We start from the raw sequence: 24,679 nt of genomic DNA on the forward strand, positions 1-24,679 counted from the left end.
GGGATTCACTACAGAAAGAGCACTTTGAGGAGGGGTGGGGGGCAATGATTCTCTGGAGCTAAGGATGATTAAACACCAGAACAGGCTACTGAGTTAAGCAATGATTCTTCTATTTCTGGAATTATTTTAAAATCGGATAGGAAGGAGTCTTTGAACTTTTGCGATCATCTCACCCGGAGGAAAGGGCTAGATGACTAAGACAGTCCTTTCACCTTAGCTCTGGTGTCCATCAAAGGAATATCTCAGTAATCGTGGTGATAACCATATAAAAGTCATTAAGAAGGAATTCTCGCCAGCCTTCCGGTATTGATCACACACAGTGCAATCAATGAGGGCCCTCAGTCCATCCGGTCTACCCCTGACCTCCCTCTAGGAGAGCACCCTTGTCCAAGAGACATTCTTAAAAGTGTCCAGGAATGGGGTACAGCTGTAACGTTTGCTCGCTCCAAGAGGTATATCTTTCAATAATTTTGCCAAAACCCAGAAATGAACCAGTTTTTGCGTTTCACTGAAACTCATTTGGTTACAATGTGCGATTAAGTTCAAAGCTGCACATTTGACCGTGGTGTAGATTATTTGGCTTAGCACATAGAAAAAGGAATCCCTTGCACAGCCTAACACGCCCTTGCCTCCTCCCATGAACCTATGGTATTCATGAGGAGAAAAGGGAAGATGAATCAATGCAAAATGTGTCACCATTACTGGAAAAACCATCTGAAGCACGTCTTGACAGCACTGTGTCACGGCAGAATTCTGGGTCAAACCTGAAGCGTGGATGTTCATTGCAGACCTAGCCTCACCATTCACTGGCTTGTGTCTTTAGGAAGGGTGAGCACAACTCTGAGCCTCCAGTCCCTCCAAGGTTGTGCTAAACAGATAATGTCTGTGAAAGAACTATATAAAGCACTGTGTGTTTTCTTGGGAGAAGGAAATGACCCACTCCAGGACTCTTGCCTGGAGAATCCTAAGGACAGAGAAGCCTGGCGGGCTTCAGTCCATGGGGTCGCAAGAGACGGACATGACTGAGCGACCAAACCACCACCTCGTGTTTTCTATGTTATTTGTATTGATTATGAGGACCATATTTCACGACTACTCTATCGCCCTCAGATCAAACCGTGTATGTCCAAGGGTTCTGCTGTAACAGAATCTTGTTTGGGATCAATTTCTAGAAACCTCTTTCTCAGTTTCATGTGCTCATGTTAATGCAGCAGGTCAGTACAGTGGCGCAGTTCACTCACAGTGAGTCAGCAGTGAAAAGGCCGATCATTCAGAGCCTCCTAACAAAAGGCGAGGGACCTCATACACATTTTTATATTCATCCTTTTCTTATTCAAGCCCCAGGTGGGGAATTTGTGAATATTGTGGGTATTTTTGAGTCTTTATCTTGGTTTAAAAAAAAACAAGATGAGCAAGGAAAAAAGTAAACCAAAGTGTAATTTTATTTTTTTTTGATGGTAAAAAGCAAATAACTCTGCAGTGATTTGGCTCAGCCCTTCTCCTTCCTATTGCACAAGGAGGCCCCAGTAAAGAAATGACTGCCCCAGACTGAGCAGGGACCACAGCCGGGGTCTGAATCTTTTCACATGATCCAGCTGAACTGGACAAAAGCACAATAACCTCTCTTAGGAAAATGATCATACAGAATCTTACGCACTATTTCAGAGAACTCCGTGGGCCCTCTGAAGACCTTGTCCACGAGCCCCAGGTGAAGAAGTTTGAGGGTAAAGAAAGCATTAGTTGGTTAAGACTCTTCACTATAGCAAAGTCATCTAACCTGTAGCCACATCACAACTTACAGTGGCAGTTGTCAACGCTGAGGAAAAATTACTGTTGTACAGAAACCCATGTCCTAATGTACTGTCATTGTTTATTTCTGGTCTAGCCTAACTTTGCTCAAGGCAGAGATAACCGTTCCTTCTTCTGAATGATGACAAATATATAAATAGCCCTTTAGATATTTGAAGGAGTGATTTTGGGGCTAGGAGGTTAATTAGGTAGCAAGTATAGCAAGAGGTTATTGAATATTCGGTGGAAGGACTTTAAAAACAGGTAGGCTCCCCCTACCTGAACTCTGGATGGGCTATGGGGCCTTGAAAGCAGAGCACACACCAAATGATCGAAACCACATGAATGGAAAGAGCAGCCTCCAATGGCCTCCAGGGTTCCTTTCAAATGGCTTTGAACCTGAAAACTTAGTACAACAGTTTACTAAGTGGAAGAAACAAAAGAGAATCAAATTCAGATTAGAATAAAAATTTATTTTGGTAAAGAATTATATATATATATTTTTTTTAGTTTGCAAAAACAGAAAATACTCATATAAATTACCAGCCCAGAGCCTGGATTTCCACTGGATCAACCACATGAAACAAGAGTCTGTCATTTCTTCTTGCCAGGCTTAGGGGCCTTCTCCAGGCCTTGGATGTATTTTCGAGGCAGCCGATACTCCTCTACAATCCAAAAGGCAGAGACTCCTCAGTGAGGTTTGTGCATGCTCTCCCCGCCCACCCCGTCCCTCTGTCTACAATGACCCTCCTCTGCCCCGACTGCCAAGGTCCCCAGGTGGCACAAGCGGTAAGGAATCCGCCTGCCAGTGCAGGAGATGAAAGAGACGCAGGTTCGATCCCTGGGTTTGAAAGATCCCCTGGGGAAGGACGTGGCAACCTACTCCAGTATTCTTGCCTGGAGAATTCCGTGGACAGAGGAGCCTGGTGGGTTACCGTCCAATGGGTCGCACAGAGTGGAATATGACGGAAGCAACTCAGCATGCACGCCGAGGTCCCCAGCTGCACAACCGCCTCCTGGCCCTCCCGCCCCACTCTGTTCACTCCCGCCTTCGAGCCTCAGCTCAAACCGTTTCCATCACGTCACCTGCTCTTCTCCACCCAGCTCACATGCAACCCCGGCAGGATGGACCATACATCCTCATACCTCGAGGCTGAGTCTCCCAGCAACTTTCCTGCTGATAACTACTTTCTAAGTGTACTTCAGGCACTTGTAATTTTCTTGTAAGGGAGAATGCGTGTGTCTGAGTGCATTTATGTGTTTATCTTTTTCCCTCTGTATTTCACATGGAGCTCTTCACTTAAAGGGGTGCAGTTCTAAGTCAACTGCTGGGTACAGCCTGAGACCATAAACTAAGCTTGCTTATTGAGCATTTACTATGCGCCAGACCTTGGGCATGAAAAACGTAAGGTCTGTGATTCAAGGTGCTCATTCTAACAGGGAGTTCAGACACAGAATAAATGAGCCCAGTTATAGACACTAATCAGAATATAAACACAATTGGAAAGTGCCATGCTAGCAGTTTTTTAACTGTCAATTAAGGAAACAGAAAATTAAAAAATGGGACATGTTCTAAGACAGGCTTCCTGTGGCCCCTGAGCTGGGCCAGCGAGCCTCTAAGGCTGCGAGAGGCCACTCGAGGTCAGGGGACTACACGGAGGGAAGCAGCCAGGTATGAGCGTGGGGGTGCAGGCGGGAACAGCCAGGAGACCAGCAGGGCTGAGGCCTGGCCTGGGAGTCAGGGACCTGCCAGAGAAGGTGGAGGGAAGATGGGGCTGGACTGGGTGGGTCTTGTTTAGTGAACTTAAAGAGTTTATTCCGCAAATCAAGGTTCGGAGCCCAACTACAGCACTGAACAACTGAATTATCTCAGTACAAAGTACTGAACCTGTTTCCTCATCTGCAAAATAGAAACGGTTCTTCTAGCATCAAGCCTGCAAAAAGCGCAGCAAAGTGCCTAGCAAAGTTTGGGTGCTCAACAAATGTTTTATAAAGAAGGAAAACCAGAAAGAAAACTTCTCCACTAGGATGGTGGATAAAACATTGAATTTGGGGGCTAAAAGATAAAGGGCAAACATTAGTTCCACCTCTCGCTGGCTGCTAAAAGCCATGTTTATGGTAAACTCACTAGAGGGACTTTAGTTGGTAGGAAGACCTCTGCCTAGTGAGACTGACGTCTCTGCTTCTTCGGGGGGATGCTCACCCAGCAAAAGCCGGCCAAGGTGGTGGATCTGGTTGCCCTGGATCTGAACCTGCAGGCTGTCCTTGAGCCCCGGGGCAGCAGTGACGGTGGTGCTAGCCTGGCAGCGCAGCTGGAGGGTGGCAGCCACCGAGCACGGGTCCAGGCCATAGGCCTCCAAGTTCCGGACCACGGTCACCTGGTGAAACAAAAGACTGACGGTGGGCACAGACCACATGCCCTCCCTCCAGAAACCTTCCAGGGCCTCTGCAGCCTCTTCACCCTACGTTCACCATCCCCACAACCATACCTATCCATCCAAATAATTAATTTTTATGCTTCTAAATTGAAGTTTTCTTTTTACCCCATCCAATACAGGCATACCTCAGAGATTCTGAGGGTTCAATTCCAGACCCACCATGATAAAGCAAATATTACAGTAAAATGAGTCACACGAACTGTTTGGTTTCCCAGTGGACATGAAAGTTACATCCTCATGCAAATCAAACTACAGTGACGTACCACCTCACAGCAGTCAGAATGCCATCATTAAATTCTACAAATAATGAATGCCAGAGAGGGTCTGGAGAAAAGGGAATCCTCTTACACTCTTGGTGGGAATATAAATTGGTACGGCCATTATGGAGAACAGTATGGAGGTTTCTCAAAAAACTAAAAACTGAACTACCATATAATCCAGTCATTCCACTCCTGGGCATATATCCAAGCAACACTATAATTCAAAAAGACAAATGTACCCCTATGCTCATAGCAGTATTATTTACAACAGCCAAAACATGGAAACAACCTACAACAGATGAATGGATAAAGATGAGGTATGTGGAATATTACTCAGCCATAAAAAAGAACAAACCTCAGTAATCCAAGTCTATGCTCTGACCAGTAGAAGCTTAAGTTGAATGGTTCTATGAAGACCGCTAAGACCTTTTAGAACTAGCACCAAATAAAGATGTCCTTTTCATTATAGAGGACTGGAATGCAAAAGTAGGAAGTCAAGAAACACCTGGAGTAACAGGCAAATTTTTGCCTTGGAGTACAGAATGAAGCAGGGCAAAGGCTAATAGCAGTTTGCCAAGAGAACGCACTGGTCATAGCAAACACCCTCTTCCAACAACACAAGAGAAGATTCTACACATGGACATCACCAGATGGTCAATACTGAAATCAGACTGATTATATTCTTTGTAGCCAAAGATGGAGAAGCTGTATACAGTCAGCAAAAACAAGATTGGGAGCTGACTGTGGCTCAGATCATTAACTCCTTATTGCCAAATTCAGACTTAAATTGAAGAAAGTAGGGAAAACCACTAGGCCAATCAGGTATGACCTATATCAAATCCCTTACGATTATATAGTGGAAGTGAGAAATAGATTCAAGGATTAGACCTGATAGACAGAGTGCCTGATGAACTATGGACGGAAGTTCATGACATTGTACAGGAGACAGGGAGCAAGGACATCCCCAAGAAAAAGAAATGCAAAAAAGCAAAATGGCTGTCTGAGGAGGCCTTACAAGTAGCTGTGAAAAGAAGAGAAGCGAAAAGCAAAGCAGAAAAGGAAAGATATTCCCATTTGAATGCAGAGTTCCAAAGAACAGCAAGGAGAGATAAGAAAGCCATCCCCAGTGATCAGTGCAAAGAAATAGAGGAAAATAATAGAAAGGGAAAGACTAGAGATCTCCTCAAGAAAATGAGAGATACCAAGGGAACATTTCATGCAAAGATGGGCTCAATAAAGGACAGAAATGGTATGGACCTAACACAAGTAGAAGATATTAAGAAGGGGTGGCAAGAATACACAGAAGAACTGTACAAAAAAGATATTCACAACCCAGATAATCACGATGGTGTGATCACTCACCTACAGCAGGACATCCTGGAATGTGAAGTCAAGTGGTCCACTTAGGAAGCATCACTACGAACAAAGCTAGTGAAGGTGATGAAATTCCAGTTGAGCTATTTCAAACTCTGAAAGATGATGCTGTGAAAGTGCTGCACTCAATATGCCAGCAAATTTGGAAAAGTCACCAGTGGCCACAGGACTGGAAAAGGTCAATTTTCATTCCAATCCCTAAGAAAGGCAATGCCAAAGAATGCTCAAACTACTGCACAATTGCACTCATCCCACACGCTAGTAAAGTAATGCTCAAAATTCTCCAAGCCAGGCTTCAGCAACACGTGAACCGTGAACTTCCAGATGTTCAAGCTGGTTTTAGAAAAAGGCAGAGGAACCAGAGATCAAATTGCCAACATCCACTAGATTATTGAAAAAGCAAGAGAGTTCCAGAAAAACACCTACTTCTGCTTTATTGACTATGCCAAAGCCTTTGACTGTGTGGATCACAATAAACTCTGGAAAATTCTTAAAGAGGTGGGAATACCAGACCACCTGACCCACCTCTTGAGAAACCTGTATGCAGGTCAGGAAGCAACAGTTAGAACTGGACATGGAAAAACAGACTGGTTCCAAATAGGAAAAGGAGTACGCACAGGCTGTATATTGTCACCCTGCTTATTTAACTTCTATGCAGAGTACATCATGAGAAACGCTGGGCTGGAGGAAGCACAGGCTGGAATCAAGATTGCCGGGAGAAATATCAATACCCTCAGATATGCAGATGACACCACCCTTATGGCAGAAAGTGAAGAAGAACTAAGGAGCTTCTTGATGAAAGTGAAAGAGGAGAGTGAGAAAGTTGGCTTAAAACTCAACATTCAGAAAACTAAGATCATGCATCCGGTCCCATCACTTCATGGTAAATAGATGGGGAAAGAGTGGAAAGAGTGGCAAAATTTATTTTGGGGGGCTCCAAAATCACTGCAGATGGTGACTGCAGCCATGAAATTAAAAGACGCTTGCTCCTTGGAAGAAAAGTTATGATCAACTTAGCATATTAAAAAACAGAGACATTACTTTGGCAACAAAGGTCCATCTAGTCAAGGCTATGGTTTCCAGTGGTCATGTATGGATGAGAGTTGGACTATAAAGAAAGCTGAGCACTGAAGAATTGATGCTTTTGAACTGTGGTGTTGGAGAAGACTCTTGAGAGTTCCTTGGACTGCAAGGAGATCTAACCAGTCCATCCTAAAGGAAATCAGTCCTGAGTGTTCATTGGAAGGACTAATGTTGAAGCTGAAACTCCAATACTTTGGCCACCTGATGCAAAGACCTAACTCATTAGAAAAGACCCTGATGCTGGGAGGGATTGGGGGCAGGAGGAGAAGGGGACGACAAAGGATGATATAGTTGGATGGAATCACTGACTCAATGGACATGGGTTTGAGTAAACTCCGGGAGTTGGTGATGGACAGGGAGGCCTGGCGTGCTGTGATTCATGGGGTCGCAAAGAGTCGGATACGACTGAGCAACTGAAGTGAAGACACAGAAGCAGACTCACAGGCACAGAGAACAGACCTGTGGTTGCCAGAGGGGAAGTGGTGGGTATGGGAAGGACTGGAGTCTGGGATTAGCAGATGCAAACTAGAATATAGAAGATGGATAAAGAACAAGTTCCTACTGTATAGTACAGAGAACTATATTCAATAGCCTGGGATAAACCATAACGGAACAGAATATGAGAAAGACTATATATGTATATCACTTTGTATTCAGCAGAAATGAAAAGCAACATTGTAAATCAACTGTCCTTCAACAAAATATCTTTAAAAAGTTATGCTTTCACTATACTGTTAACTGTGCAATAACATTATATGTTAAAAAACAAAGTATATACCTTAATTTTAAAATACTTTATTTGTAAAAAGTGCCACCCATCACCTGAGCCTTCAATGAGTTGTAATCGTTTTCACAATAGTAACATCAAAGATCATGGTCACAGATCACCTTAACAAATAATAATGAAAAAGTCTGAAATACTGCAGGAATTACCGAAATGTGACAGACACAAGAAGTGAGCACTGCTGGTGAAATCGCACCAACAGACTTGCTGGACACGAAAGTTGCCACAAGCAACTTTCAATTGGAAAAATGTTTCAATTTGAAAAAACAGCAGTGTCTGCAAAGCATAATAAAGGAAGCACAGGAGAAGAAGGCCTGCCTGCGTGCGTCACGTGTCACATTAGGGACAGGCGCTCTGCCCCCTAAGGTGACGCACACTCCACTCGTTTGTTTGCTAAGCTGCTGAGTGGCGCCCAGCTCTGTGCAACCACACGGGCCGTAGCCCACCAGGCTCCTCTGTCCATGGGTTTCCCAGGCAAGAACACTGGAGTGGGCTGCCATTTCCTTCTCCTACATAGGCTTTTTCTAAAGTTTTTTTTTTTTAATGGAGAATTTAAAACATAAATAAAAGTAGAAGGGTACAATGAGCCCCACGAACCATCACCGATTCCAACAATTCTCAACTCATGACCAACCTTGATTCATCTATATCCCCACCCACCCGCAGTCCTGTTACTTTAAAGCAAACCCTCCTAGAAATCCCATCCACAAATATTTCAGTATGTATCTCTAAGAGATAAGGGCTCTTTTTAACATAAAAACAAAACCATCACTGTATATAATTACACATTCAAGAAATGGTGGCTACTGCTAGTTATTAAAGTTATCATCACTTGGTTCTCATTTATTGCATGTTTATACGCCAAGTAGTATCTAAATATCTCACCTACATATATTCCTTCATTTGATCCTCACAGTGCCTTATGAGGTCGGTATTACACCCATTCTTCATATAAGGAAACTCAGGCAAAAATGACATAAAGCATCATGCTCAAAGTTAAGCAGCAAGGCAAAGCCATGCTGAAACCGAGTCTGTAATCTCAAAGCCTACACTCATAACCGCACACTTCTAGAGTCTGTCTTTTGGGATTTCTACCCAATAATCTTATTTTGGTCTTCTCAAGACAGACAAAATAAGCGCAGTCCTTTTCCCAACACAAAATAAGTGCAGTCCTTTTCCCAAGGACAGCTTTACACATATTTGAGGACAGATGTAATTTGTTCTGACGACTGTGTTGCCAAGCTAAACAAGCTCAGTTCCTTCAGCAATTCTTTACCAGTTATTTTCACTGAACAAGGCCCAAGAGGTAACAGAAAAAGAAGAGCTGAAGGCCCATAGCAGAGTTCTAAGAAAAAAATAAATATAAGATCTTGTTTACTTCTAGAACCAGGCTCTCAGAAGTTTCCTAGCAGAAAATCCTACAGGACAGTGAGGGAGGGGGTCAGCTTCACCTGTTTTACACAGAACCCAGCCCAGTCACAGAAACATAGGTGTTTCCTAAGCAACTTTAGAGGTGTTTGAGGCCAATCTGAAAATCTCCAATCACATCAGAGAGACTAGAACTTGGCAGGAAGGTAAATCACCATCTTCAAACGCTGTATCTTTTAAAAATTACCTTTTTGTTGGAAGCTCTCTGTGCTAGGGTGATCTCAATTGGGCAGACCCTGCCTTTCTTCACAGTGGGCTCTTGTCCAGGAAAGGTCACTTGATAGGCAGGCTGCAATCTTTCCAAACATCTGAAATGGGAGTTAACGAGTGGGAGGCTGATATGGCCAGCAGAAGCCATTTCCTCATAGCTCGCGCCCAGCAGGCGGCTGGATGGAAGCTGATCTTGCAGGCAGTGGTTCACCTCTGGCTACAGAGTGGAATCAAGCAAATCAACTAGGGAGCTGCACCCCAGACCAACTGAGTCAGAAAGTCTGATCACGAGATCCATTTTTTACCACTGTGCCGCTGTAACTGCTTTACACCACTGGGTGGGTTTCCGCAGTGCAGCAGAGTGAGTCAGCCACGCGGATACAAGGATCTCCGCTTCTTTGGATTTCCTTCCCGTTTAGCCCACCACAGAGCACCAAGAGGAGTTCTCTGTTCTACACAGAAGGCTCTCAAGGAAGAGACTACTTCTTTTTCTTAATCTCCCCAATGTGCAGCCACAGCGGAGACCCACTGACTCAGGGAAGGGGACGTCTGAGACGAGCCCCTGGAAACTGCCCACAGGTCTGGCCTTCTGAAAACCCGCCCAGGGGCCTTGCGGCAAATTTCTGTCTCAAGACTCTACCTTACCCAGCTGGATAAAGTACAGCTTCGCATTTCTGACAGGTTCCAATCATGCACCTTTTCTAGACGCCTTTACCAAAAGGAATTTCTACCTTTTGTCTAACCAGATTTTCTTTTGCTAGCATATATATTGGGAGAGACAAACTTTTTCTATGAAGAGCCAGATGGTAAATATTTTAGGCTTTAAGAGCCATATGGGTCTCTGTTTAAATTACTCAACTTTGCCATTTAGCAAGAACACAGAGTAGATGTTATGTAAACAAATGAGTGTGGTTGTGTGCCAATAAGACCTTATTTACAAAAACAGGTAGCAGGCCAGATTTGGCCCACAGGCAATAGCTTGCTAACTCCTGATATAAATTATTTTCGGTTTTGGTTCCCTGGAAAAGAAAAGGTTTAAGAATCCTTCCTTTGAAAAGACTTTAAGACAATCCCCATCCCCCACTCCCACTTTTTTTTGTTTCTCTTTTTGAAATTTTTATTTTTAATTAATGTTCTTTTCCCCTCTCCTTATCTTCTATATTGTGTTGGCCCAAATTGTCCCAAAGACTCTCCACATCAGAATTACTCATGCCTGTGTTTATGCAGACTGATGTAGTGTGAATTATAGAACGGAAGTCAGAGATGATGACAGTGACAATCCTGACGTCTGATACGACAGGCGTTAAGGGGAAGGGATGGAAATGTTGGAGAGGGGCTGCCAATCCCCATTACCTGCTCAGGAGACTGTCCCATGGAAGCTTCCTGACCGTGTGCTGTTCATCCTTCTCTAAGATGCAGTCACAGAGGATGGGATCCAAGTTCACGAGACTAAAGGGGAAGAAGAAGCAATAAATAGCCCCAGGATTCGTCTCTTATGTGTTGTCCATGGTCAATCAGGATTACTGGAACGAATTAGGGGTTCACAGTCCAGGATGCAACGTATTCTCTGGATGGGAGGTACACATATGCCTTCCTAGAACAAAGGAGAAGTAGGCAGTGGAGGGGAAAGTGGTATGGGGAAAAAGTGTGAACACTGGGATCCCTGGCTCAGTTACGTTATTAACTAACCATGATGAAGCCAGCAGTTCCCAACTTTTGGATCACAAGGGTGCCTTTGTAATTAACAACAACAAAAATTAATGGAACACTCATTTAGTGGTTTACCTTCTGTATCCACTTACTAAGAAAATAGAGAACCCCATGAAGCTAAGATGGCTTTGGTAAAATTTTTTGAAGTTTGCATTTTGTTCGTCACAACAGCACCTACATTTGACAATCAACGGTAGATACATACGTTCAGGTCACTCTTGTTGTTTAGTCACTAAGTCATGTCTAACTCTTTTGTAACCTTATGGACTGCAGGCTGCCAAGATTCTCTGTTCATGGGATTTCCCAGGCAAGAATACTGGAGTGGGTTGCCATTTCCTCCTCCAGGACTTTCCCGACCCAGTGATAGAACCTGGGTGTCCTGCATCAGCAGGTGGATTCTTCACCACTGAATCACCAGGGAAGCCCCAAGATACGTATGAGATGATACTTCTTCAGGCTGCAGTCAGTGTGGACAGTATATATATATCTGACTACCCTCACCACAACTCTAACTGTCCACGGCCTACGGTTTAGAAGCCACCGGACTTGGTGTTCTAGAAGGCTGAGATCCCCTGCACCCCGCCCTCCCAGCCACCTCCCACATCTGCTGAAGGTGAGTGTGGAAAGACACAGGGCAAGCCCTCCTTCTCATCCACTCACTTCTTGTTGTCTGCATCCACCAGGTTGTTTTTCTTGGCGTAGTTGATGACGACTGTTCGGACTTCACTGCCCTCCAGGACACTCCCTTTCCTGGGTGAGAAGCGACCAGGAGGTTACTCACGCTGTGCTGGGGTACAAACCGCAAACGCCCAGACTCACTCCCTGCTCAGCAGGGCGCTGTCCTCGGCTCGAGCTCTGCCTTCTTCCCTTCTCCTGCCTGAGGCCTGCGGGGCCGCGTGAAGAGTCGTCATAGGCAGAAAAGGGAGAGATCTACTCTCTCGCTCACTGAGTCCGGAGACCACCTGCCCAGGGGAAGGAGGCTTGAAGCTGGGTCTGGGGGAGGGGGAGGAGAGGGCAGAGCAGGTTTCGCCAGTCACAGAAGAGCACCACTCAGGCTGAGAGGGTTATCGGCCAGAACACCAAGCAGGCAGGAGAAGGGCTGCTCTCTGAAAACTCACTTGTGGCCAGACTCCTGGAAGAGCAGGGTCATGCTGGCTGGGACACAGTAGAGGGGTTTTATATCTGGAGGGTGATAGGGCTGTCCCCTGCTACCCTCCTGGATTGTCTGGGAGGTCAGGGAGGGCTCGGGTATGACGAAAGATGTGATCCTGAAACCCAGCAGAAGGAAAGAAAAAACACATTTTATACTAGTGTCTCAGAGCTCCCCAGTCCTGGCCCAGGTGCCCCGGGGCCAGCTGCGCTGCGGTGAGCAGGCCCCCGGCACTCACCTCGGGTGCTTCCAGTCCACGGCCACAATGCTCTCCACCCCTTTGCTCAGCTCCTGCACCTGTATAATCTGCTCCTGCTGCATGTGCTGCAGGAACTTAGAGAGCTAAGGGAGAGAGGGCCAGTGTAGGGGGCCTCATCGACTCCGCACAGGCGCCGAGCACCTACAGTGTGCCGGACGCCGATCTAGGCAGGGCCTGGGGGGACGTGGGACAGTCCCTGTCCTCGTCCAGCTAGGAAGCGAAGGGCCCCGTCCTCAGGGCGGGAGACTAATGGGTGGAGCCTTTTGGAACTCAGACTGGGTATAAAGGGCTGGGAGGGAGAGAGGGGAGTGGGTACCCACCCAACTGCCTCAGCCCCGGGAGAGCTTTCTTACCCCCACTATACCTGGAATCAAAAAGCTTAACTCTAGCATCAGCCCTGCAGACAGGGCTTCCCCACGTCAACCAGCTCATGCCACGAGCACCCGACACAGCTCCCTGTGTGGGTATGCAGAGAAGGGACCCACTTACCTTTTTGTAGCTTGACTTCTTTATGTCCAGTTGCCGTCCTTCGGGGCTGATGGCAGATGGAAAAGGCAAGTTAAGCTAACAAAGCAGTAGGGTGAGACCTGCCTAACACTAAGAGGAAGCCGTTTCCCCAGGCTTCCTCCAGGATACTTGGAAAGAGGCCGCTGTTCCAGAACTTTCTGCTTGATGGCAGCATCAGAAAGAGGTAAAGACTTCAGAGACTCTAGACCCTTGCTGTCCAACACACCTTCCTGTGAAGAGAGAATGTTCTCTGCTATCAATGTGGTGGCCACAGGCCACACGTGGATATTAAGCACTTGAAATGTGACTAATGTGACTGAGGAAATACAGTTTAAATTTCATTTAATTTTAATTTAAATAGCCAAACGTGGCTCATGCCTACCGTACTAGATACAGTTTTAGATTCCTCTCAAACTAGACGATCTTCTGTGTCCTCAGAAGTTTCACCTCCAGGTAAGTCTTTCTAACACCAAGCTCACTGAGGCAGCCAGGCTAGAGCAGGATTTGGCAAACTACATCCTGCAGACCAAATCCGGCAATACCCGTTCATCTACCATCTACGGCTGCTTCAAGGCCACAGTGGCAGACGTGCAGGAGACACTGTAGGGCCTGCAAAGCCTAAAATAATTACTATCTGACTCTTTATTGAAAAAGCTTGGTGCCTCTACCCTGCAGCTGTTAGTTTTGGGGGAGAAGTCCCTAATGAAGGCTCCTCAGAACGTACATCTTCTCTGAATATGTGATAAGCAATAGCAGTTTGGATTTGCAGGGATCCTTTCTAGAACCCATCCCAGGTTAAGAACCTCTACCCTAGAGAATATTCCAGGATCCCTTTTCCCAGTTATTTGCAACTCAGCAAGGTCAGGACAAATTACGAAGTATCTTGCCACACACTCCAGACCTCACACTTGTATAGAATCCCTTAAAGAAGCTCACAGGAAGAGGAAGAGAATCACATTAAAATCATTTTTTAAAAAAACAGCAACACTCTCAAAAAGAAAGAAGTTCAAATTTAGGGTGAAAATCAATAAGCAAATCTCCTGACATGGTAATTAATATTCACTGGTTGCTTGTGAAATGTCAGGATATTTGCTCTTGATGGCAACCTTACACGTGTTGGGAATGAAGGCGCTAAGAAGCCTGGTTACAGGTTCAAATCCGCCCTGCTCCAACACCCTGGGAGCTGGCTTCCAGCCCAGCTTCAAAGTCCAGAAGTTACCCACACGCAGCAACACTCCCTCTGCTGGTGGCTTGTGTTTGGGGGGGGTGGGAGGTCCACTGACTCTTCCTTCTGACACAAGTTCATCCAGCCCGCCTACTCTTCAGAAAAGCGTGAGCGGGTTGGCACTTTCAGACAAACAGGCTGCCCAGGACACTTCCTGGCCCAGATTCACCAGAGTAGAGGGGGGCTCACAGCACCTTGGGAATTTCAGCCTCATTTCCTCAGCATCCTGTCACCGGCTCACATTTAAGCTTTTAAAACTCAGTATCTGCCAGATCAACCCTCCACTTCCTGCTTTCGACATCATGCTCCTCAGAAAACTCCCCCGTCGGCCTTGTCCCATCCAACCACGGAGGAGCAGGAGAGGGCCCCCCTGCCCACGCCCCCCAGACCCTCCGTACCAGCAGGAGAACATGTGGCTACCCAGGAGAGTGCTGGTGAGCAACGGGAGGTCAGCCTTTCTGACACAGCACTTCAAAGCATGCAAGAAGCATCTCTGCAGCAGCTCGTCCATTTGCTCTGCAAGGAAAACACGAGGACCTCATCCTTCCGGAGGGATGCAGAGGCCTGCGCGGCGACACCCCCCTCACCCCCAGGTTCTGAGGGAGCCTGCTGCCTGGCGCCAAAGCGCCTAGACTCTCCAGAACACGGGGCCTCCGCAGAGGGCTGACCCCAGAGGAGGCAGCAGGTCACATGGTCCCACCCGGCCAGATGCAACACTCCTCTGACAGAGAAGTCAGAGCCGGAGAAACCCTGGCGGGCTGTGCAGCTGGGCTCAGGGAACCCGGGGAAACGTGACTCATGTGAGAAAGGCTCCGAGGTGAGACAGCAAAGCGCTGGGCACCACCCTGACCAAAGCCAAGGCCGTCTCCCTCCCCCCCAAGAGGCCTGGTCAGAAGCAGCACAGCGCACATCAGCCTCCTGCGCTGAGAGAGAGGCCCTTGCACCCTCAAAGCTGTACCCTGAAGGGTCTTGCTGTCCGTGGGGTCCACGTGCAGGCCCTCAGGGCCGGGGTCTTCCATGGCTTCTGATGGGGACTTCTCACACCTCCGCTGGACCTCCTCTTCTTCCTCCTCCTCCTCCTCCAGGGTCAGCTGCCTCATGTCGCCCTCCAGGGCGGTGTCGGCTTTGACACATCCCTTCCCTTCACTGAGATCCGGGGCGTCCAGGGCCAGCGGGGCAATGGACGGTGGACTGGATTTGTCTCCAGATCGCCTGTAAAAACCTCACGTCAGAAACAGTGAGCAGCAGTCACAATACCCTCCAACCCTGGTCAGGGGGCCGGCAGGGGTCCAGGGAGAATGAGAGTCACAGGCAGGGGTGTCCAGGAGTGGCCAGAGAGCCTGGGCGTGCACCTCAACTCTGATTCCAGTTTTGGGCCCAGAAAAGTCCCATGCCTCAGTTTCCTCATCTCTGAAATGGGGAGAGGAATTCTTGCCTCCTCCTTATCCCAAGGGAATACTAATAATGTTAACAGGAATTCAGGGACAGAGAAAAATTAAAGACAATATAGTTATATAGAAGCCCCCCTCCAAAAGTATTCCCTTCATATGAATTAAAAATAAAACCACTTTGAATTAAATAACAAAATTAAGACTGCAAATGCATCTGTAGTACCAGTGGTGAAATACAAACCCAAGGCTGAGGGTAGAGAACAAAGTACAAATAACTGAACTGCTCAAGACTGCAAAACAGCTGCTTCTGTGTTAAACCAGAATGGAATCTAAAACAGATAAATGACAAGGACCTGTTGTATAGCACGGTAACTATATTCAATATCTTATAATAAACTTTAATGGAAAAGAATCTGAAAAAGAAGATATATGTACACATCTGTATCTGGAATCACTAGATATACACTAGCGATTATAGTCATCACTAAAATCACTTTGTTGTACACCTGAAACTAACACACTGGATATCAACTATACCTCAATTAAAAAAAAAAAAAAAAAAAAAGGAAACCTAACCTGCAGAGCAGATTACAATGGTTCTATGCCATCAAGCCTTCTGAAGACAGGGATGGTAAAAGCAAAAAGCTTTACCTTAACTAAGATTACGCAAGTCAAACCAAGTTTACTAACAGCTGCAGCAAGGCTTTTAATGAGGCTAATAGTGAGGCCAGAGCGCATGTTCAGGGTATTCTGATCATGTAAATACGGAACGTATTTTCAAAGAGTGGGAGGTTAGGAGACGAGGCAGCTGCTGATAAAACGATTTAGACAACAAGACCTTAATTTCTCACACTGACAGAAAACAAGGAGCTGGGAGCTTGTGAGTAAGCAGCCTGCAAACATCTGCTGAGACCCAGACGGATGAGGCTGTACGTCCAACAAAGCAGGGTCTGGCTGACACTTGTAAAATGAATAACTCGAAGACTGACTAAAAATGTAACAGGTAAATCTATACCGACAAGCCACAACACCTGGCAAAGGACCAGGTACGCTGCATTTGAGAAGAGCCTTATTTACTATTTCGATTAAAGGACAAGAAAATAACCAGAAAATAAGCTCTGATACAGTTCCAGAGAGCAAGGGTCACAGTGAGAAAGGGCAACTTCCGTAATGAGGAGGCGATCCAAAATGTAAAAATTAAATAACATAACAGTAACCAGATTATCACCCGGGAGCCTGAGGAGCTACTCTGCTTTGATTTGGATTCAGAAGTGAGAACCTCTGAGCCCTCATCAAGGGGCCAGAATATGCCTGAATGTACACGGCAGAGAAGGACAGACGGACCAGTGCTATGACACTAAAGAATGTCGCTGCGCTGAGAGAGAAGACAATCCCGAAGGCCTTCTTCGAGGCCTAGGATTCTACAATTCACCTAGAAAATAATTAGTTCTCTGTAATCCTCTCTAAAAAGGAAAAAAAAACATCTTTTCTTCACATTGAGCAAGGAAATTAACACCTGTGATCAGCAACTGAGGACAGGCAGGGACCAAAACCCTGACTTCTGAATCCAGGCCCTGGGCTCTCTGCATCCACCCAGCTTCCCTGTAAACCAGAAGACAGACTGAACCCACCACAAGTGGTCCTGGTAGGTGTGGAGCACAGAGAAGCCCCTTCCCTTCAGACCCGAGGTCAGCATCTCAGCTGTGGACATCGAGGCGACTCCGACGGCAACGGGGGCTCTGAGGAGGAGACAAGGGTCAGGAAAGTCTTCCAGGGGGACGCCTGCCAGACCGGCTTCCTCACGTGCTCAAAGCACCACGGCTGCAAATCTGAAGCACCCACTTATACCACAGAACAAGAACTCAGTGCAGTCTCAGTCCTCTTTAAATTACCTATAAATGTGACTGTCAAAGAGTCGGACATGACTAAGCTACGAACACACACACATACACACACACACATACCACACATACGACTTTCAAAAATTCCTTGACCAAATATCCCTTCTCGGTAAGTAACTCATCTACTGATATAATCACTGTTTTATCCCTATTACGAATCAAACACAGACAGGACTCAGGAGAATATTTAAAAGTTTTTTTTCTTTAATTTCAAAAATATAAATTGTTCGTGCAGGTTCAATCTCTGGTCAGGGAAGTAAGATCCCATGTACCACACAGGAAGGCCAAAAAAAAGGGAGCGCCTTCCTATTTGCAAGTTGAAAAGGGAGGTCTTTCCTGTGCCATAAAGTAGGCTGATGAGTGCCACCAGGGGAGAGAAGAGAGATGTGCGGTACCAACTAGAGGCTCCTTCTGAGGTGGCTCTTATAACAGGGCTTGCTCTGTGTAGCCATCTAAGAACTGAACGTGTCCATAATATCCAAAAAAAGAAGACCACACATTTACAATAACTACAGGAAACTTCCAAAGCCTAAATGGGAAATCTCTTGTCATCCCAGTGTTACTCAAGCATCGCTTACACACTGCCGGTAAGGACCGGTGTCTAGCTGTCGAACAGTAGGGGAATATACAAGCCCAGCAAGGTTGCCTGGACCCAAGGGAAAAGATTCAAGGGCTGAATTCCCAACACCTGAACTGCAAAAAAATACCTGCCAATCTGGTGGCTCCACTTACTGTGCCCATGGATCAGCTCCTGCCACAGAATCTGTGAATTTGGCTTCTTTCCCAGTTCCTAAAAGAAGGGTCTTTGTCTTCCACCTTTGGAAGGGTCAGTGGCTCAGGAACTTCAGTCTCGAATATGGCTTGCAGTTTTAATAAACTCCCTTCTACCCTCATTCTCTGCCATAAACCGCCCAGGTTTCATTCCCTTATACATTGTAAATGTCAAACTAAGCAGGCCAAATACACATTTCCATCATTTTCTCCTACATGGGTTAGAATACTGGGGGGAAAAAACAATAATATCACCATTCTTTTCAACAGCCAAGTTTTCCTGCAGGTACGCAGGAAGGGAACCTTCCTAGGCGCTTGGTGCCAAAAGGTTCAAGGACAATAGGAGACCAGGAGCAGTGAAAATAAGATCTTTAAACACTGACCCATTCCCCCACCCCCAAGGCCTATAATCTTTCTCCCTCAAAAAGCAGTGAGTAAAATAATGAGATGTCATTTTCCATTCAGGATGACACAAATGAATATAACCCATCACATCCAGTGTCAGTGAGCACGTATGGAAACAGGCTCCATATACCCTGTAGGTGGAGTGAAAACTGATAGGGTGTTTGTAGGGCAACAGAAGACATGCACGATCGCCAGCCAAACAGCTCTGCTTCTTAGCATCTGCTTTAGGAAAATACTGGCACCGGTGTCCCCGGAAGCATTAGGAAGCTCTTGTTTGTGACAAAGTAGAGGCCACCACAGTGTCCACCGGGAGACGACCTTCTCCATCACCCCACAGCGCGTAAAACGATCCAGCTTCTTTGTGCTAGCTGACACAGACAATGTTCACACTACCTGAACTGAAAAAATACTAGGGACAGAGTTTGTTTGTTTGTATTTTTAAACACACACCCCCCACCTCACACATTTTATATGCGCGTGCACACGTGCACTGCAGAAGGCTGGCGAGGCTACGCATCAGAATGACAATGCTTACTTCTAGAGAAAAGAATTATGGGCTGAGTGGGTTTTGATTTTTCGTAACTGTTCATATGATTATTCCCTAATTTATTTTAAATAAATTTTATTTATTTAGTGTACTGATTGCCAAACCACCCTATAAATAGGCTAAAAAAAAAATCACTGAATTGTACAGTTGAAATAGGTGAATTTTACAGTATATAAACTATATCTCCCTCAATTAATCTATTAAAGATAATTAAAAGATGAAGATGATGTGGCTGTCAGACAAAAATAGTCTTGAAGTCATGGAAGGCAGGAAAGCAAGAAAATATCACAGGAGACTAAGAAGACATGACAACTAAATGCAAGCTGGCACCCTAGACTGGATCCTTGAACAAAAAAATTTTTTTAAATACATATACATAGTGGGAAAACCAGGAAAGTATGAATAAACTCTGTAATAGTGTCAACAGGATTGAACCAATGTTAATTCCTTAGTTTTGGTTATATAAGATGTTATCTTATATAAATATATATATATATGTATACTGTGGTTATATAAGATGTTATCAAGACAAGAAGCTGGGTAAGAAGTATATCAGGGCTCTGTACTATCTTCGCAACTTGTCTGTAAACCAAAAAAAAAATTTTTTTTGAAGGATAAAAAAATACATTTTATAAAAGGAGAAGCAGCAGCAACAAATATACTTGGCCCAGATGTGTGCACACTCCACAGGCTCACTGCCAATCCCACTCTGGGGATCTTTCAGGAAGAATCTGTTTTCTCTTTTAATCCTTTACCCACAAGCTGTGAAGCTGTCATTCCCGCCCCTCCCAAGGTTCCCCTAAGTGTGCCCCCAGAGGCACCGCGGACGGCACAGTACCTGTTCCCCACCAACGCTACGGCACAGAGGTCGCCCTTCTGTACTTGAGGCAGGCCAGCAGGGGGCACCACCAGTCCCGGCAGCATCAGATCTGCGGCAAACAAAAGCGTCACAGCTAATTCCACAGTTCACATCATCATTTATTCATTCAGTCAACAGACGTTCATTAACTATCAACTGTGTTATTCATAATGAAAGTAGAAAGCAGCAGTCTGAGTATCAGACCACCCTTTGGGAAGCTAGCGGTCAAACTGAAGGACCAGGCTGAGGGTCTAGTTTCCATGATCTATCCGAGTCTGGTTTCCCCAAGTCGGCTTATCAACCTAAAGGATAGCCAACAGCGGCTTACAAGGCACTTCATGTCACTCATCTTATTTAAGCCTTACAGCAGGATCTCTGAGGCCCACGGAGTTTGTGGAAGCCGCCAAGTGAGAGATGCAACAGACATGGGGGGAAATTCCATTCTTCAATCATATGAATGCACGAAATGGGTACATTTATTAAAGTAGTTGGTCTTTTTTGAAGTAGGTTTTAGACAGTATCCAGAATAAAAGAAAATACTCTTACCTGCTCCCCCCACCAGTTTTTCAAGCACCAGAGGCCATGTTGTAAACGTTGGTAGAAGATCGGGATAAGACCACAAGGTATACACTGTCCAAAGAGAGGGCCAGAAAACACTTACTGCCAAAGAGTCAATCCTCCGGAGAACGGGCAAAGCCAAATACTAGGTCACGTTATCAAAATACAGAAAAGACACTCAACTCAAAGCTAGAGAGAGGGTTGTGGGGGGGATGTCCAAAGAAGTTGCATTTTTTTTTTAACTTAGATCACCCCAAGTTTGTGAAGCAGTTTAGATGTCATATGCTATTCATTTTAGAATCTTTGCTTCCTTTAGCCCGAGAGAGATGATTCTTTACATACTGAGTTCTTTGCAGTAGTTTCTCTCAATCTGTGATCTTGAGAAGTTATCATTTTTACTGGTAGGAAGACACACATGAAGTGAATCACAACTTTATGAGGTTAACTGCCAAAGTTGGATATTTACACGTAAGGCTAAAACTAGTCGGAGAAGGCACTGGCGACCCACTCCTGCCTGGAAAATCAGTACTCTTGCCTGGAAAATCCCATGGACGGAGGAGACTGGTAGGCTGCAATCTATGGGGTCGCTAAGAGTCGGACGTGACTGGGCGACTTCACTTTCACTCACTGGAGAAGGAAATGGCAACCCACTCCAGTGTTCTTGCCTGGAGAATCCCAGGAACGGAGGAACCTGGTGGCCTGCCATCTATGTGGTCGCACAGAGTCGAACACGACTGACGCGACTTGGCAGCAGCAGCAGCAGCTAAAACTAGTGATTAGGTGTACATCTGCTTTTGCCTGTCCAGTATCCCTTTCCCCTGCTCTGGGAATCAAGTGTCCCTTTTCCTGTGGGAAACATTCCATACAGCTTACATGAGACTGACTCCCTTCTTAAAGAGGCTGCAGCCTTGAAGAAGGCAGAGACTTAAGATTAAAACTGGATGTCACTTGAGCCTTGAAGACACCTATTGCTTCATCCAGACTGCAGAAGCAGAAGAAAAGGGCCACAGTGGATCAAAGTAGGGACAGAGACCCAACAGGGATTTTATTTATGACCTCAGAAGCACGTAATCCAAAACCAGAGCACCAGCCTATAAGATATTTTTAAATTTTTCCACGTTTATTATTTTTATTCCCTCTGTTTCTACAGTCATTGGCAGGGGCTTGTATGTGTACATACATACAAAAAGGGCTTGTATGTGTACAACAGCAAAGTGGGGTAGGGGTAGGGCCTGGGGTAGGAAACTGCACTGCATTGCTACAGCCAACTTGGGAGGAAGAAAAGCCCCAAACAACAAAGTAGATGTCAGTAGGAAAGGAAAAGAGAAAAAGACACTGATTCTGTGAGACCTGTGAGGAAAGCAAGCAACAAAATCCTGAGAGCCAGAGAGAGCCTAAGAAAGAATTCTGGTGCGGTATCTCAACCAAAGTCCATTACCAAGACAGCTGGGTATGGAGTTTAATTAATTCAGCTTCCTTCCCATCATAGTTATCTCTTCAGTATCTTAAGAAAAGTGCACTAGTGACAGTTTTAAGAAACATTTTTTACATGCCCTGAAACTCCAGTGGCATCCCTGGTAGCACAGCTAGCAAAGAATCCACCTGCAATGCAGGAGACCCTGGTTTGATTCCTGGGTTGGAAAGATTGCCTGGAGAAAGCATAGGCTACCCACTCCAGTATTCTTGGGCTTCCTTGGTGGTTCAGTCGGTAAAAGAATCTGCCTGCAATGCAGGAAACCTGGGTTCGATCCCTGGGTTGGGAAGATCCCCTGGAGAAGGGAACGGCTACCCACTCCAGTATTCCGGCCTGGAGAATTCCATGGACTAAACAGTCCCTGGGGTCACAAAGATCTGACATGACTAAGCGACTTTTATTTCACTGAAACGCCACCCTTTTCAAGACCTCTGCTCCATTCCTGGTCACCCCTCTAGAAACAAGTGTTTCTTCAGCTTAGCACTTCCCTTGGCAGCAACCCTGGCTTTGTGTTACCCTTGTCCCCCTCCCTTCTATAGCAGTTTCTGGTTTTGTATGATCCAATTCTAGGGACGCAGAACACAAAAAATTCTTAGGGAGATCTTGCATTCATTTGTTTTAAGGAAGACAGGTTAACGGAAGAAACAAGGAGAAACAGATATGAGGCAGAGACCACAGTAACGGCATCTCCATCCCACTGCCATACCTGTTGGATACAGATTTTTCTCCAGTTCAAACAGGATGGGGTTACCACCACTCACGTACACAGTCACTGCATCTCCTCTGTGAGCATACAGCTTTACAATGTTGAGCTCTTCCTTTCCAGGCACTAACTCAGAGACCTGATCGGTTCCAAGAGTGGGGAAAACAGCTGCCACATCAGCCCGAAGCTTTCTCCTGCAGAGGGCACACGTACTGGTGTGAAAGCTGCCTGCATAGATTTTAATAAATACTGAGGACTCAGAAAGACTTACTATAAAGTCATGAGGACCAAGGAAGTCTGGTAGATGATGCCCTATTCTCACACACTCTTCCAAAACATCCCATTATCTTTCTCATCCAGTGTCTCATCTATTTTCACATGTTCCTGAGGCATGTCTTTCCACTTCACAAAGAAAGAAAGAAAAAACTGAGACCCGGTGAGCAATCCAAGTTAGCCTGCCACTGGAAACTCAGTCCTGCCTTCCTGACTCCACCCATAGCTCTTGGATCTGCGCCTTTCTCATATATGGCTGGCAAATCTAACAAGCTTATGATCAGACAGATACACCAGGGCATCAAGAATGACAACTAGAGAACACTGGTTCCCAAATCCCCAAGGTGATATCTGCGTTTGCAACACTGTCTGAACAGATACAGTTACCACGTATGCCTCATCCACTTCCACCTCACCCTCCATGTGTCTCTCCCGCCAGATCTGAGAAGTGACTAGACACTTCTCATATACCTGTAGTTCTCTGTGCTCCACCCAATCTCTCCCAAGGGACTCAAAGCTCCAAGTAGGGCAGGGATCCCGTATTCCTTCATTTCTGCATCCTCCACGACACTTTGAACAGACTGCAGTCAATACGCGCTGACTGAATTACGCTTCTGTGAAACTCACTAGACTATCCAAAAAAAGACACCCTGGGAGATAACTCGGGCCTCCGCTCCCATTTTCACCCTCAAAATATGTCTAACTCACCCTTGCCCCGCTCTGGAGTCCCTTCTCCGGCTGTGCCCCTCGGCCTCCACCCCAGGTCGGCTGACCGAGCACAGAAAGGCTGCGAGCCGGCCAAGCTCGAGAGACGCCGGGGTGCCCTCGTGGGCAGGCACGGGCCCCTCTTCCCCCTCACCTGTCCGACCCCTTGATGGCCGTGTTGGACTTGACCCGAAAGGCCTTGGCAAACATGTCCGCTGGAGAGGCCTGGGGAAGAGAGGGAGACCACAGACGCCGCGAGCTGTCAGGAAAGCGGACGCACGGTGGCTGCCAGGCCCGCGGCCCTGGGGGTAGCCATGCTGGGGCCCGGCTGGGAAAGCGGCCCGGCTGGAAACCGGGCCCGCTCAGCTTCGCGGCAGCCCCTAGCGGCAAGGCCGGGAACTGAAGCCCGGAGGGCGGGACGGTGATTCCGGCGCAGAGCGGTGCGCCCCGCCCCTTCATCCTGGCCGCCTGGTTCTGCGCCTGCGCGAGCGGCAGGCGCGAGTCCCTTTGTAGTAACGCTTGGAGTCCTGGTTCTGCGCGTGCGCGAGCGCCAGGCTCCGGTCCCGCTGCAGTGACCCTTCGGGACCCAGAGATTCCGTTCATTTCCATTCCATCAGCGCCGTGGTGTGTCGAATAGGCCCTTTGCCAGCTCTCATCCCATTCAATTTAGTTCAGCTGCACAAAGTTAATTGAACTTTCGGGTTTTATTATAATCGCAGATCTCTTGAGTGCTTTTCTTAAGGGGTTTTGTTTATTAAGATCTTTACTTTTTTTTTTTTAAGATCTTTACATTTTATTGTAGACGATGGGCCACAGCTGGAATTCTCTCTGAGATTTTTCTCCTCCCTGTTTTTTTTTAATTTACATGATGTGATA

At 46.3% G+C, this 24,679-nt stretch overlaps 1 protein-coding gene across 4 annotated transcripts; it reads right to left on the reverse strand.

Annotated features, from left to right (window-relative positions):
- Positions 1–2,246: 2,246 nt before the first annotated feature.
- EIF2D (eukaryotic translation initiation factor 2D) lies at positions 2,247–24,170 on the reverse strand. Of its 4 annotated transcripts, XM_065938287.1 has the most exons (16): positions 23,958–24,094; positions 23,097–23,227; positions 22,888–23,019; positions 20,637–20,720; positions 20,070–20,160; positions 17,239–17,346; positions 15,175–15,428; positions 14,615–14,732; positions 12,974–13,019; positions 12,464–12,567; positions 12,194–12,343; positions 11,736–11,825; positions 10,719–10,814; positions 9,343–9,463; positions 3,992–4,166; positions 2,247–2,453 (listed from the first exon to the last, which is right to left on the reverse strand). In XM_065938287.1, the coding sequence occupies exons 5-16, from the start codon at positions 20,153–20,155 to the stop codon at positions 2,383–2,385; spliced, it is 1,419 nt and encodes a 472-aa protein (XP_065794359.1). In that variant the 5' UTR covers positions 20,156–20,160; positions 20,637–20,720; positions 22,888–23,019; positions 23,097–23,227; positions 23,958–24,094; the 3' UTR covers positions 2,247–2,382. The 4 variants fall into 4 exon arrangements, with proteins under 4 accessions (XP_065794359.1, XP_065794357.1, XP_065794361.1 ...); XM_065938285.1 differs by lacking the exon at positions 23,097–23,227 and having other exon boundaries at positions 22,829–23,019; positions 23,958–24,170; XM_065938289.1 differs by lacking the exons at positions 23,097–23,227; positions 23,958–24,094 and adding an exon at positions 23,807–23,912.
- Positions 24,171–24,679: the final 509 nt, after the last annotated feature.

The sequence above is a fragment of the Muntiacus reevesi genome, chromosome 5 (assembly GCF_963930625.1).
Source record: "Muntiacus reevesi chromosome 5, mMunRee1.1, whole genome shotgun sequence".
Lineage (NCBI taxonomy): Eukaryota > Metazoa > Chordata > Mammalia > Artiodactyla > Cervidae > Muntiacus > Muntiacus reevesi.

Excerpts from the sequence above, each read along its gene's own strand:
- EIF2D (XM_065938285.1), bottom strand. The coding sequence starts at position 24,013 with ATGTTTGCCAAGGCCTTTCGGGTCAAGTCCAACACGGCCATCAAGGGG. Across the intron at positions 17,347-20,069 it reads GTAGCGTTGGTGGGGAACAG|AGCCCCCGTTGCCGTCGGAG; the intron begins GTACTGTGCCGT and ends TCTCCTCCTCAG. Across the intron at positions 13,020-14,614 it reads AGCCACATGTTCTCCTGCTG|CCCCGAAGGACGGCAACTGG; the intron begins GTACGGAGGGTC and ends ATCTGCCATCAG.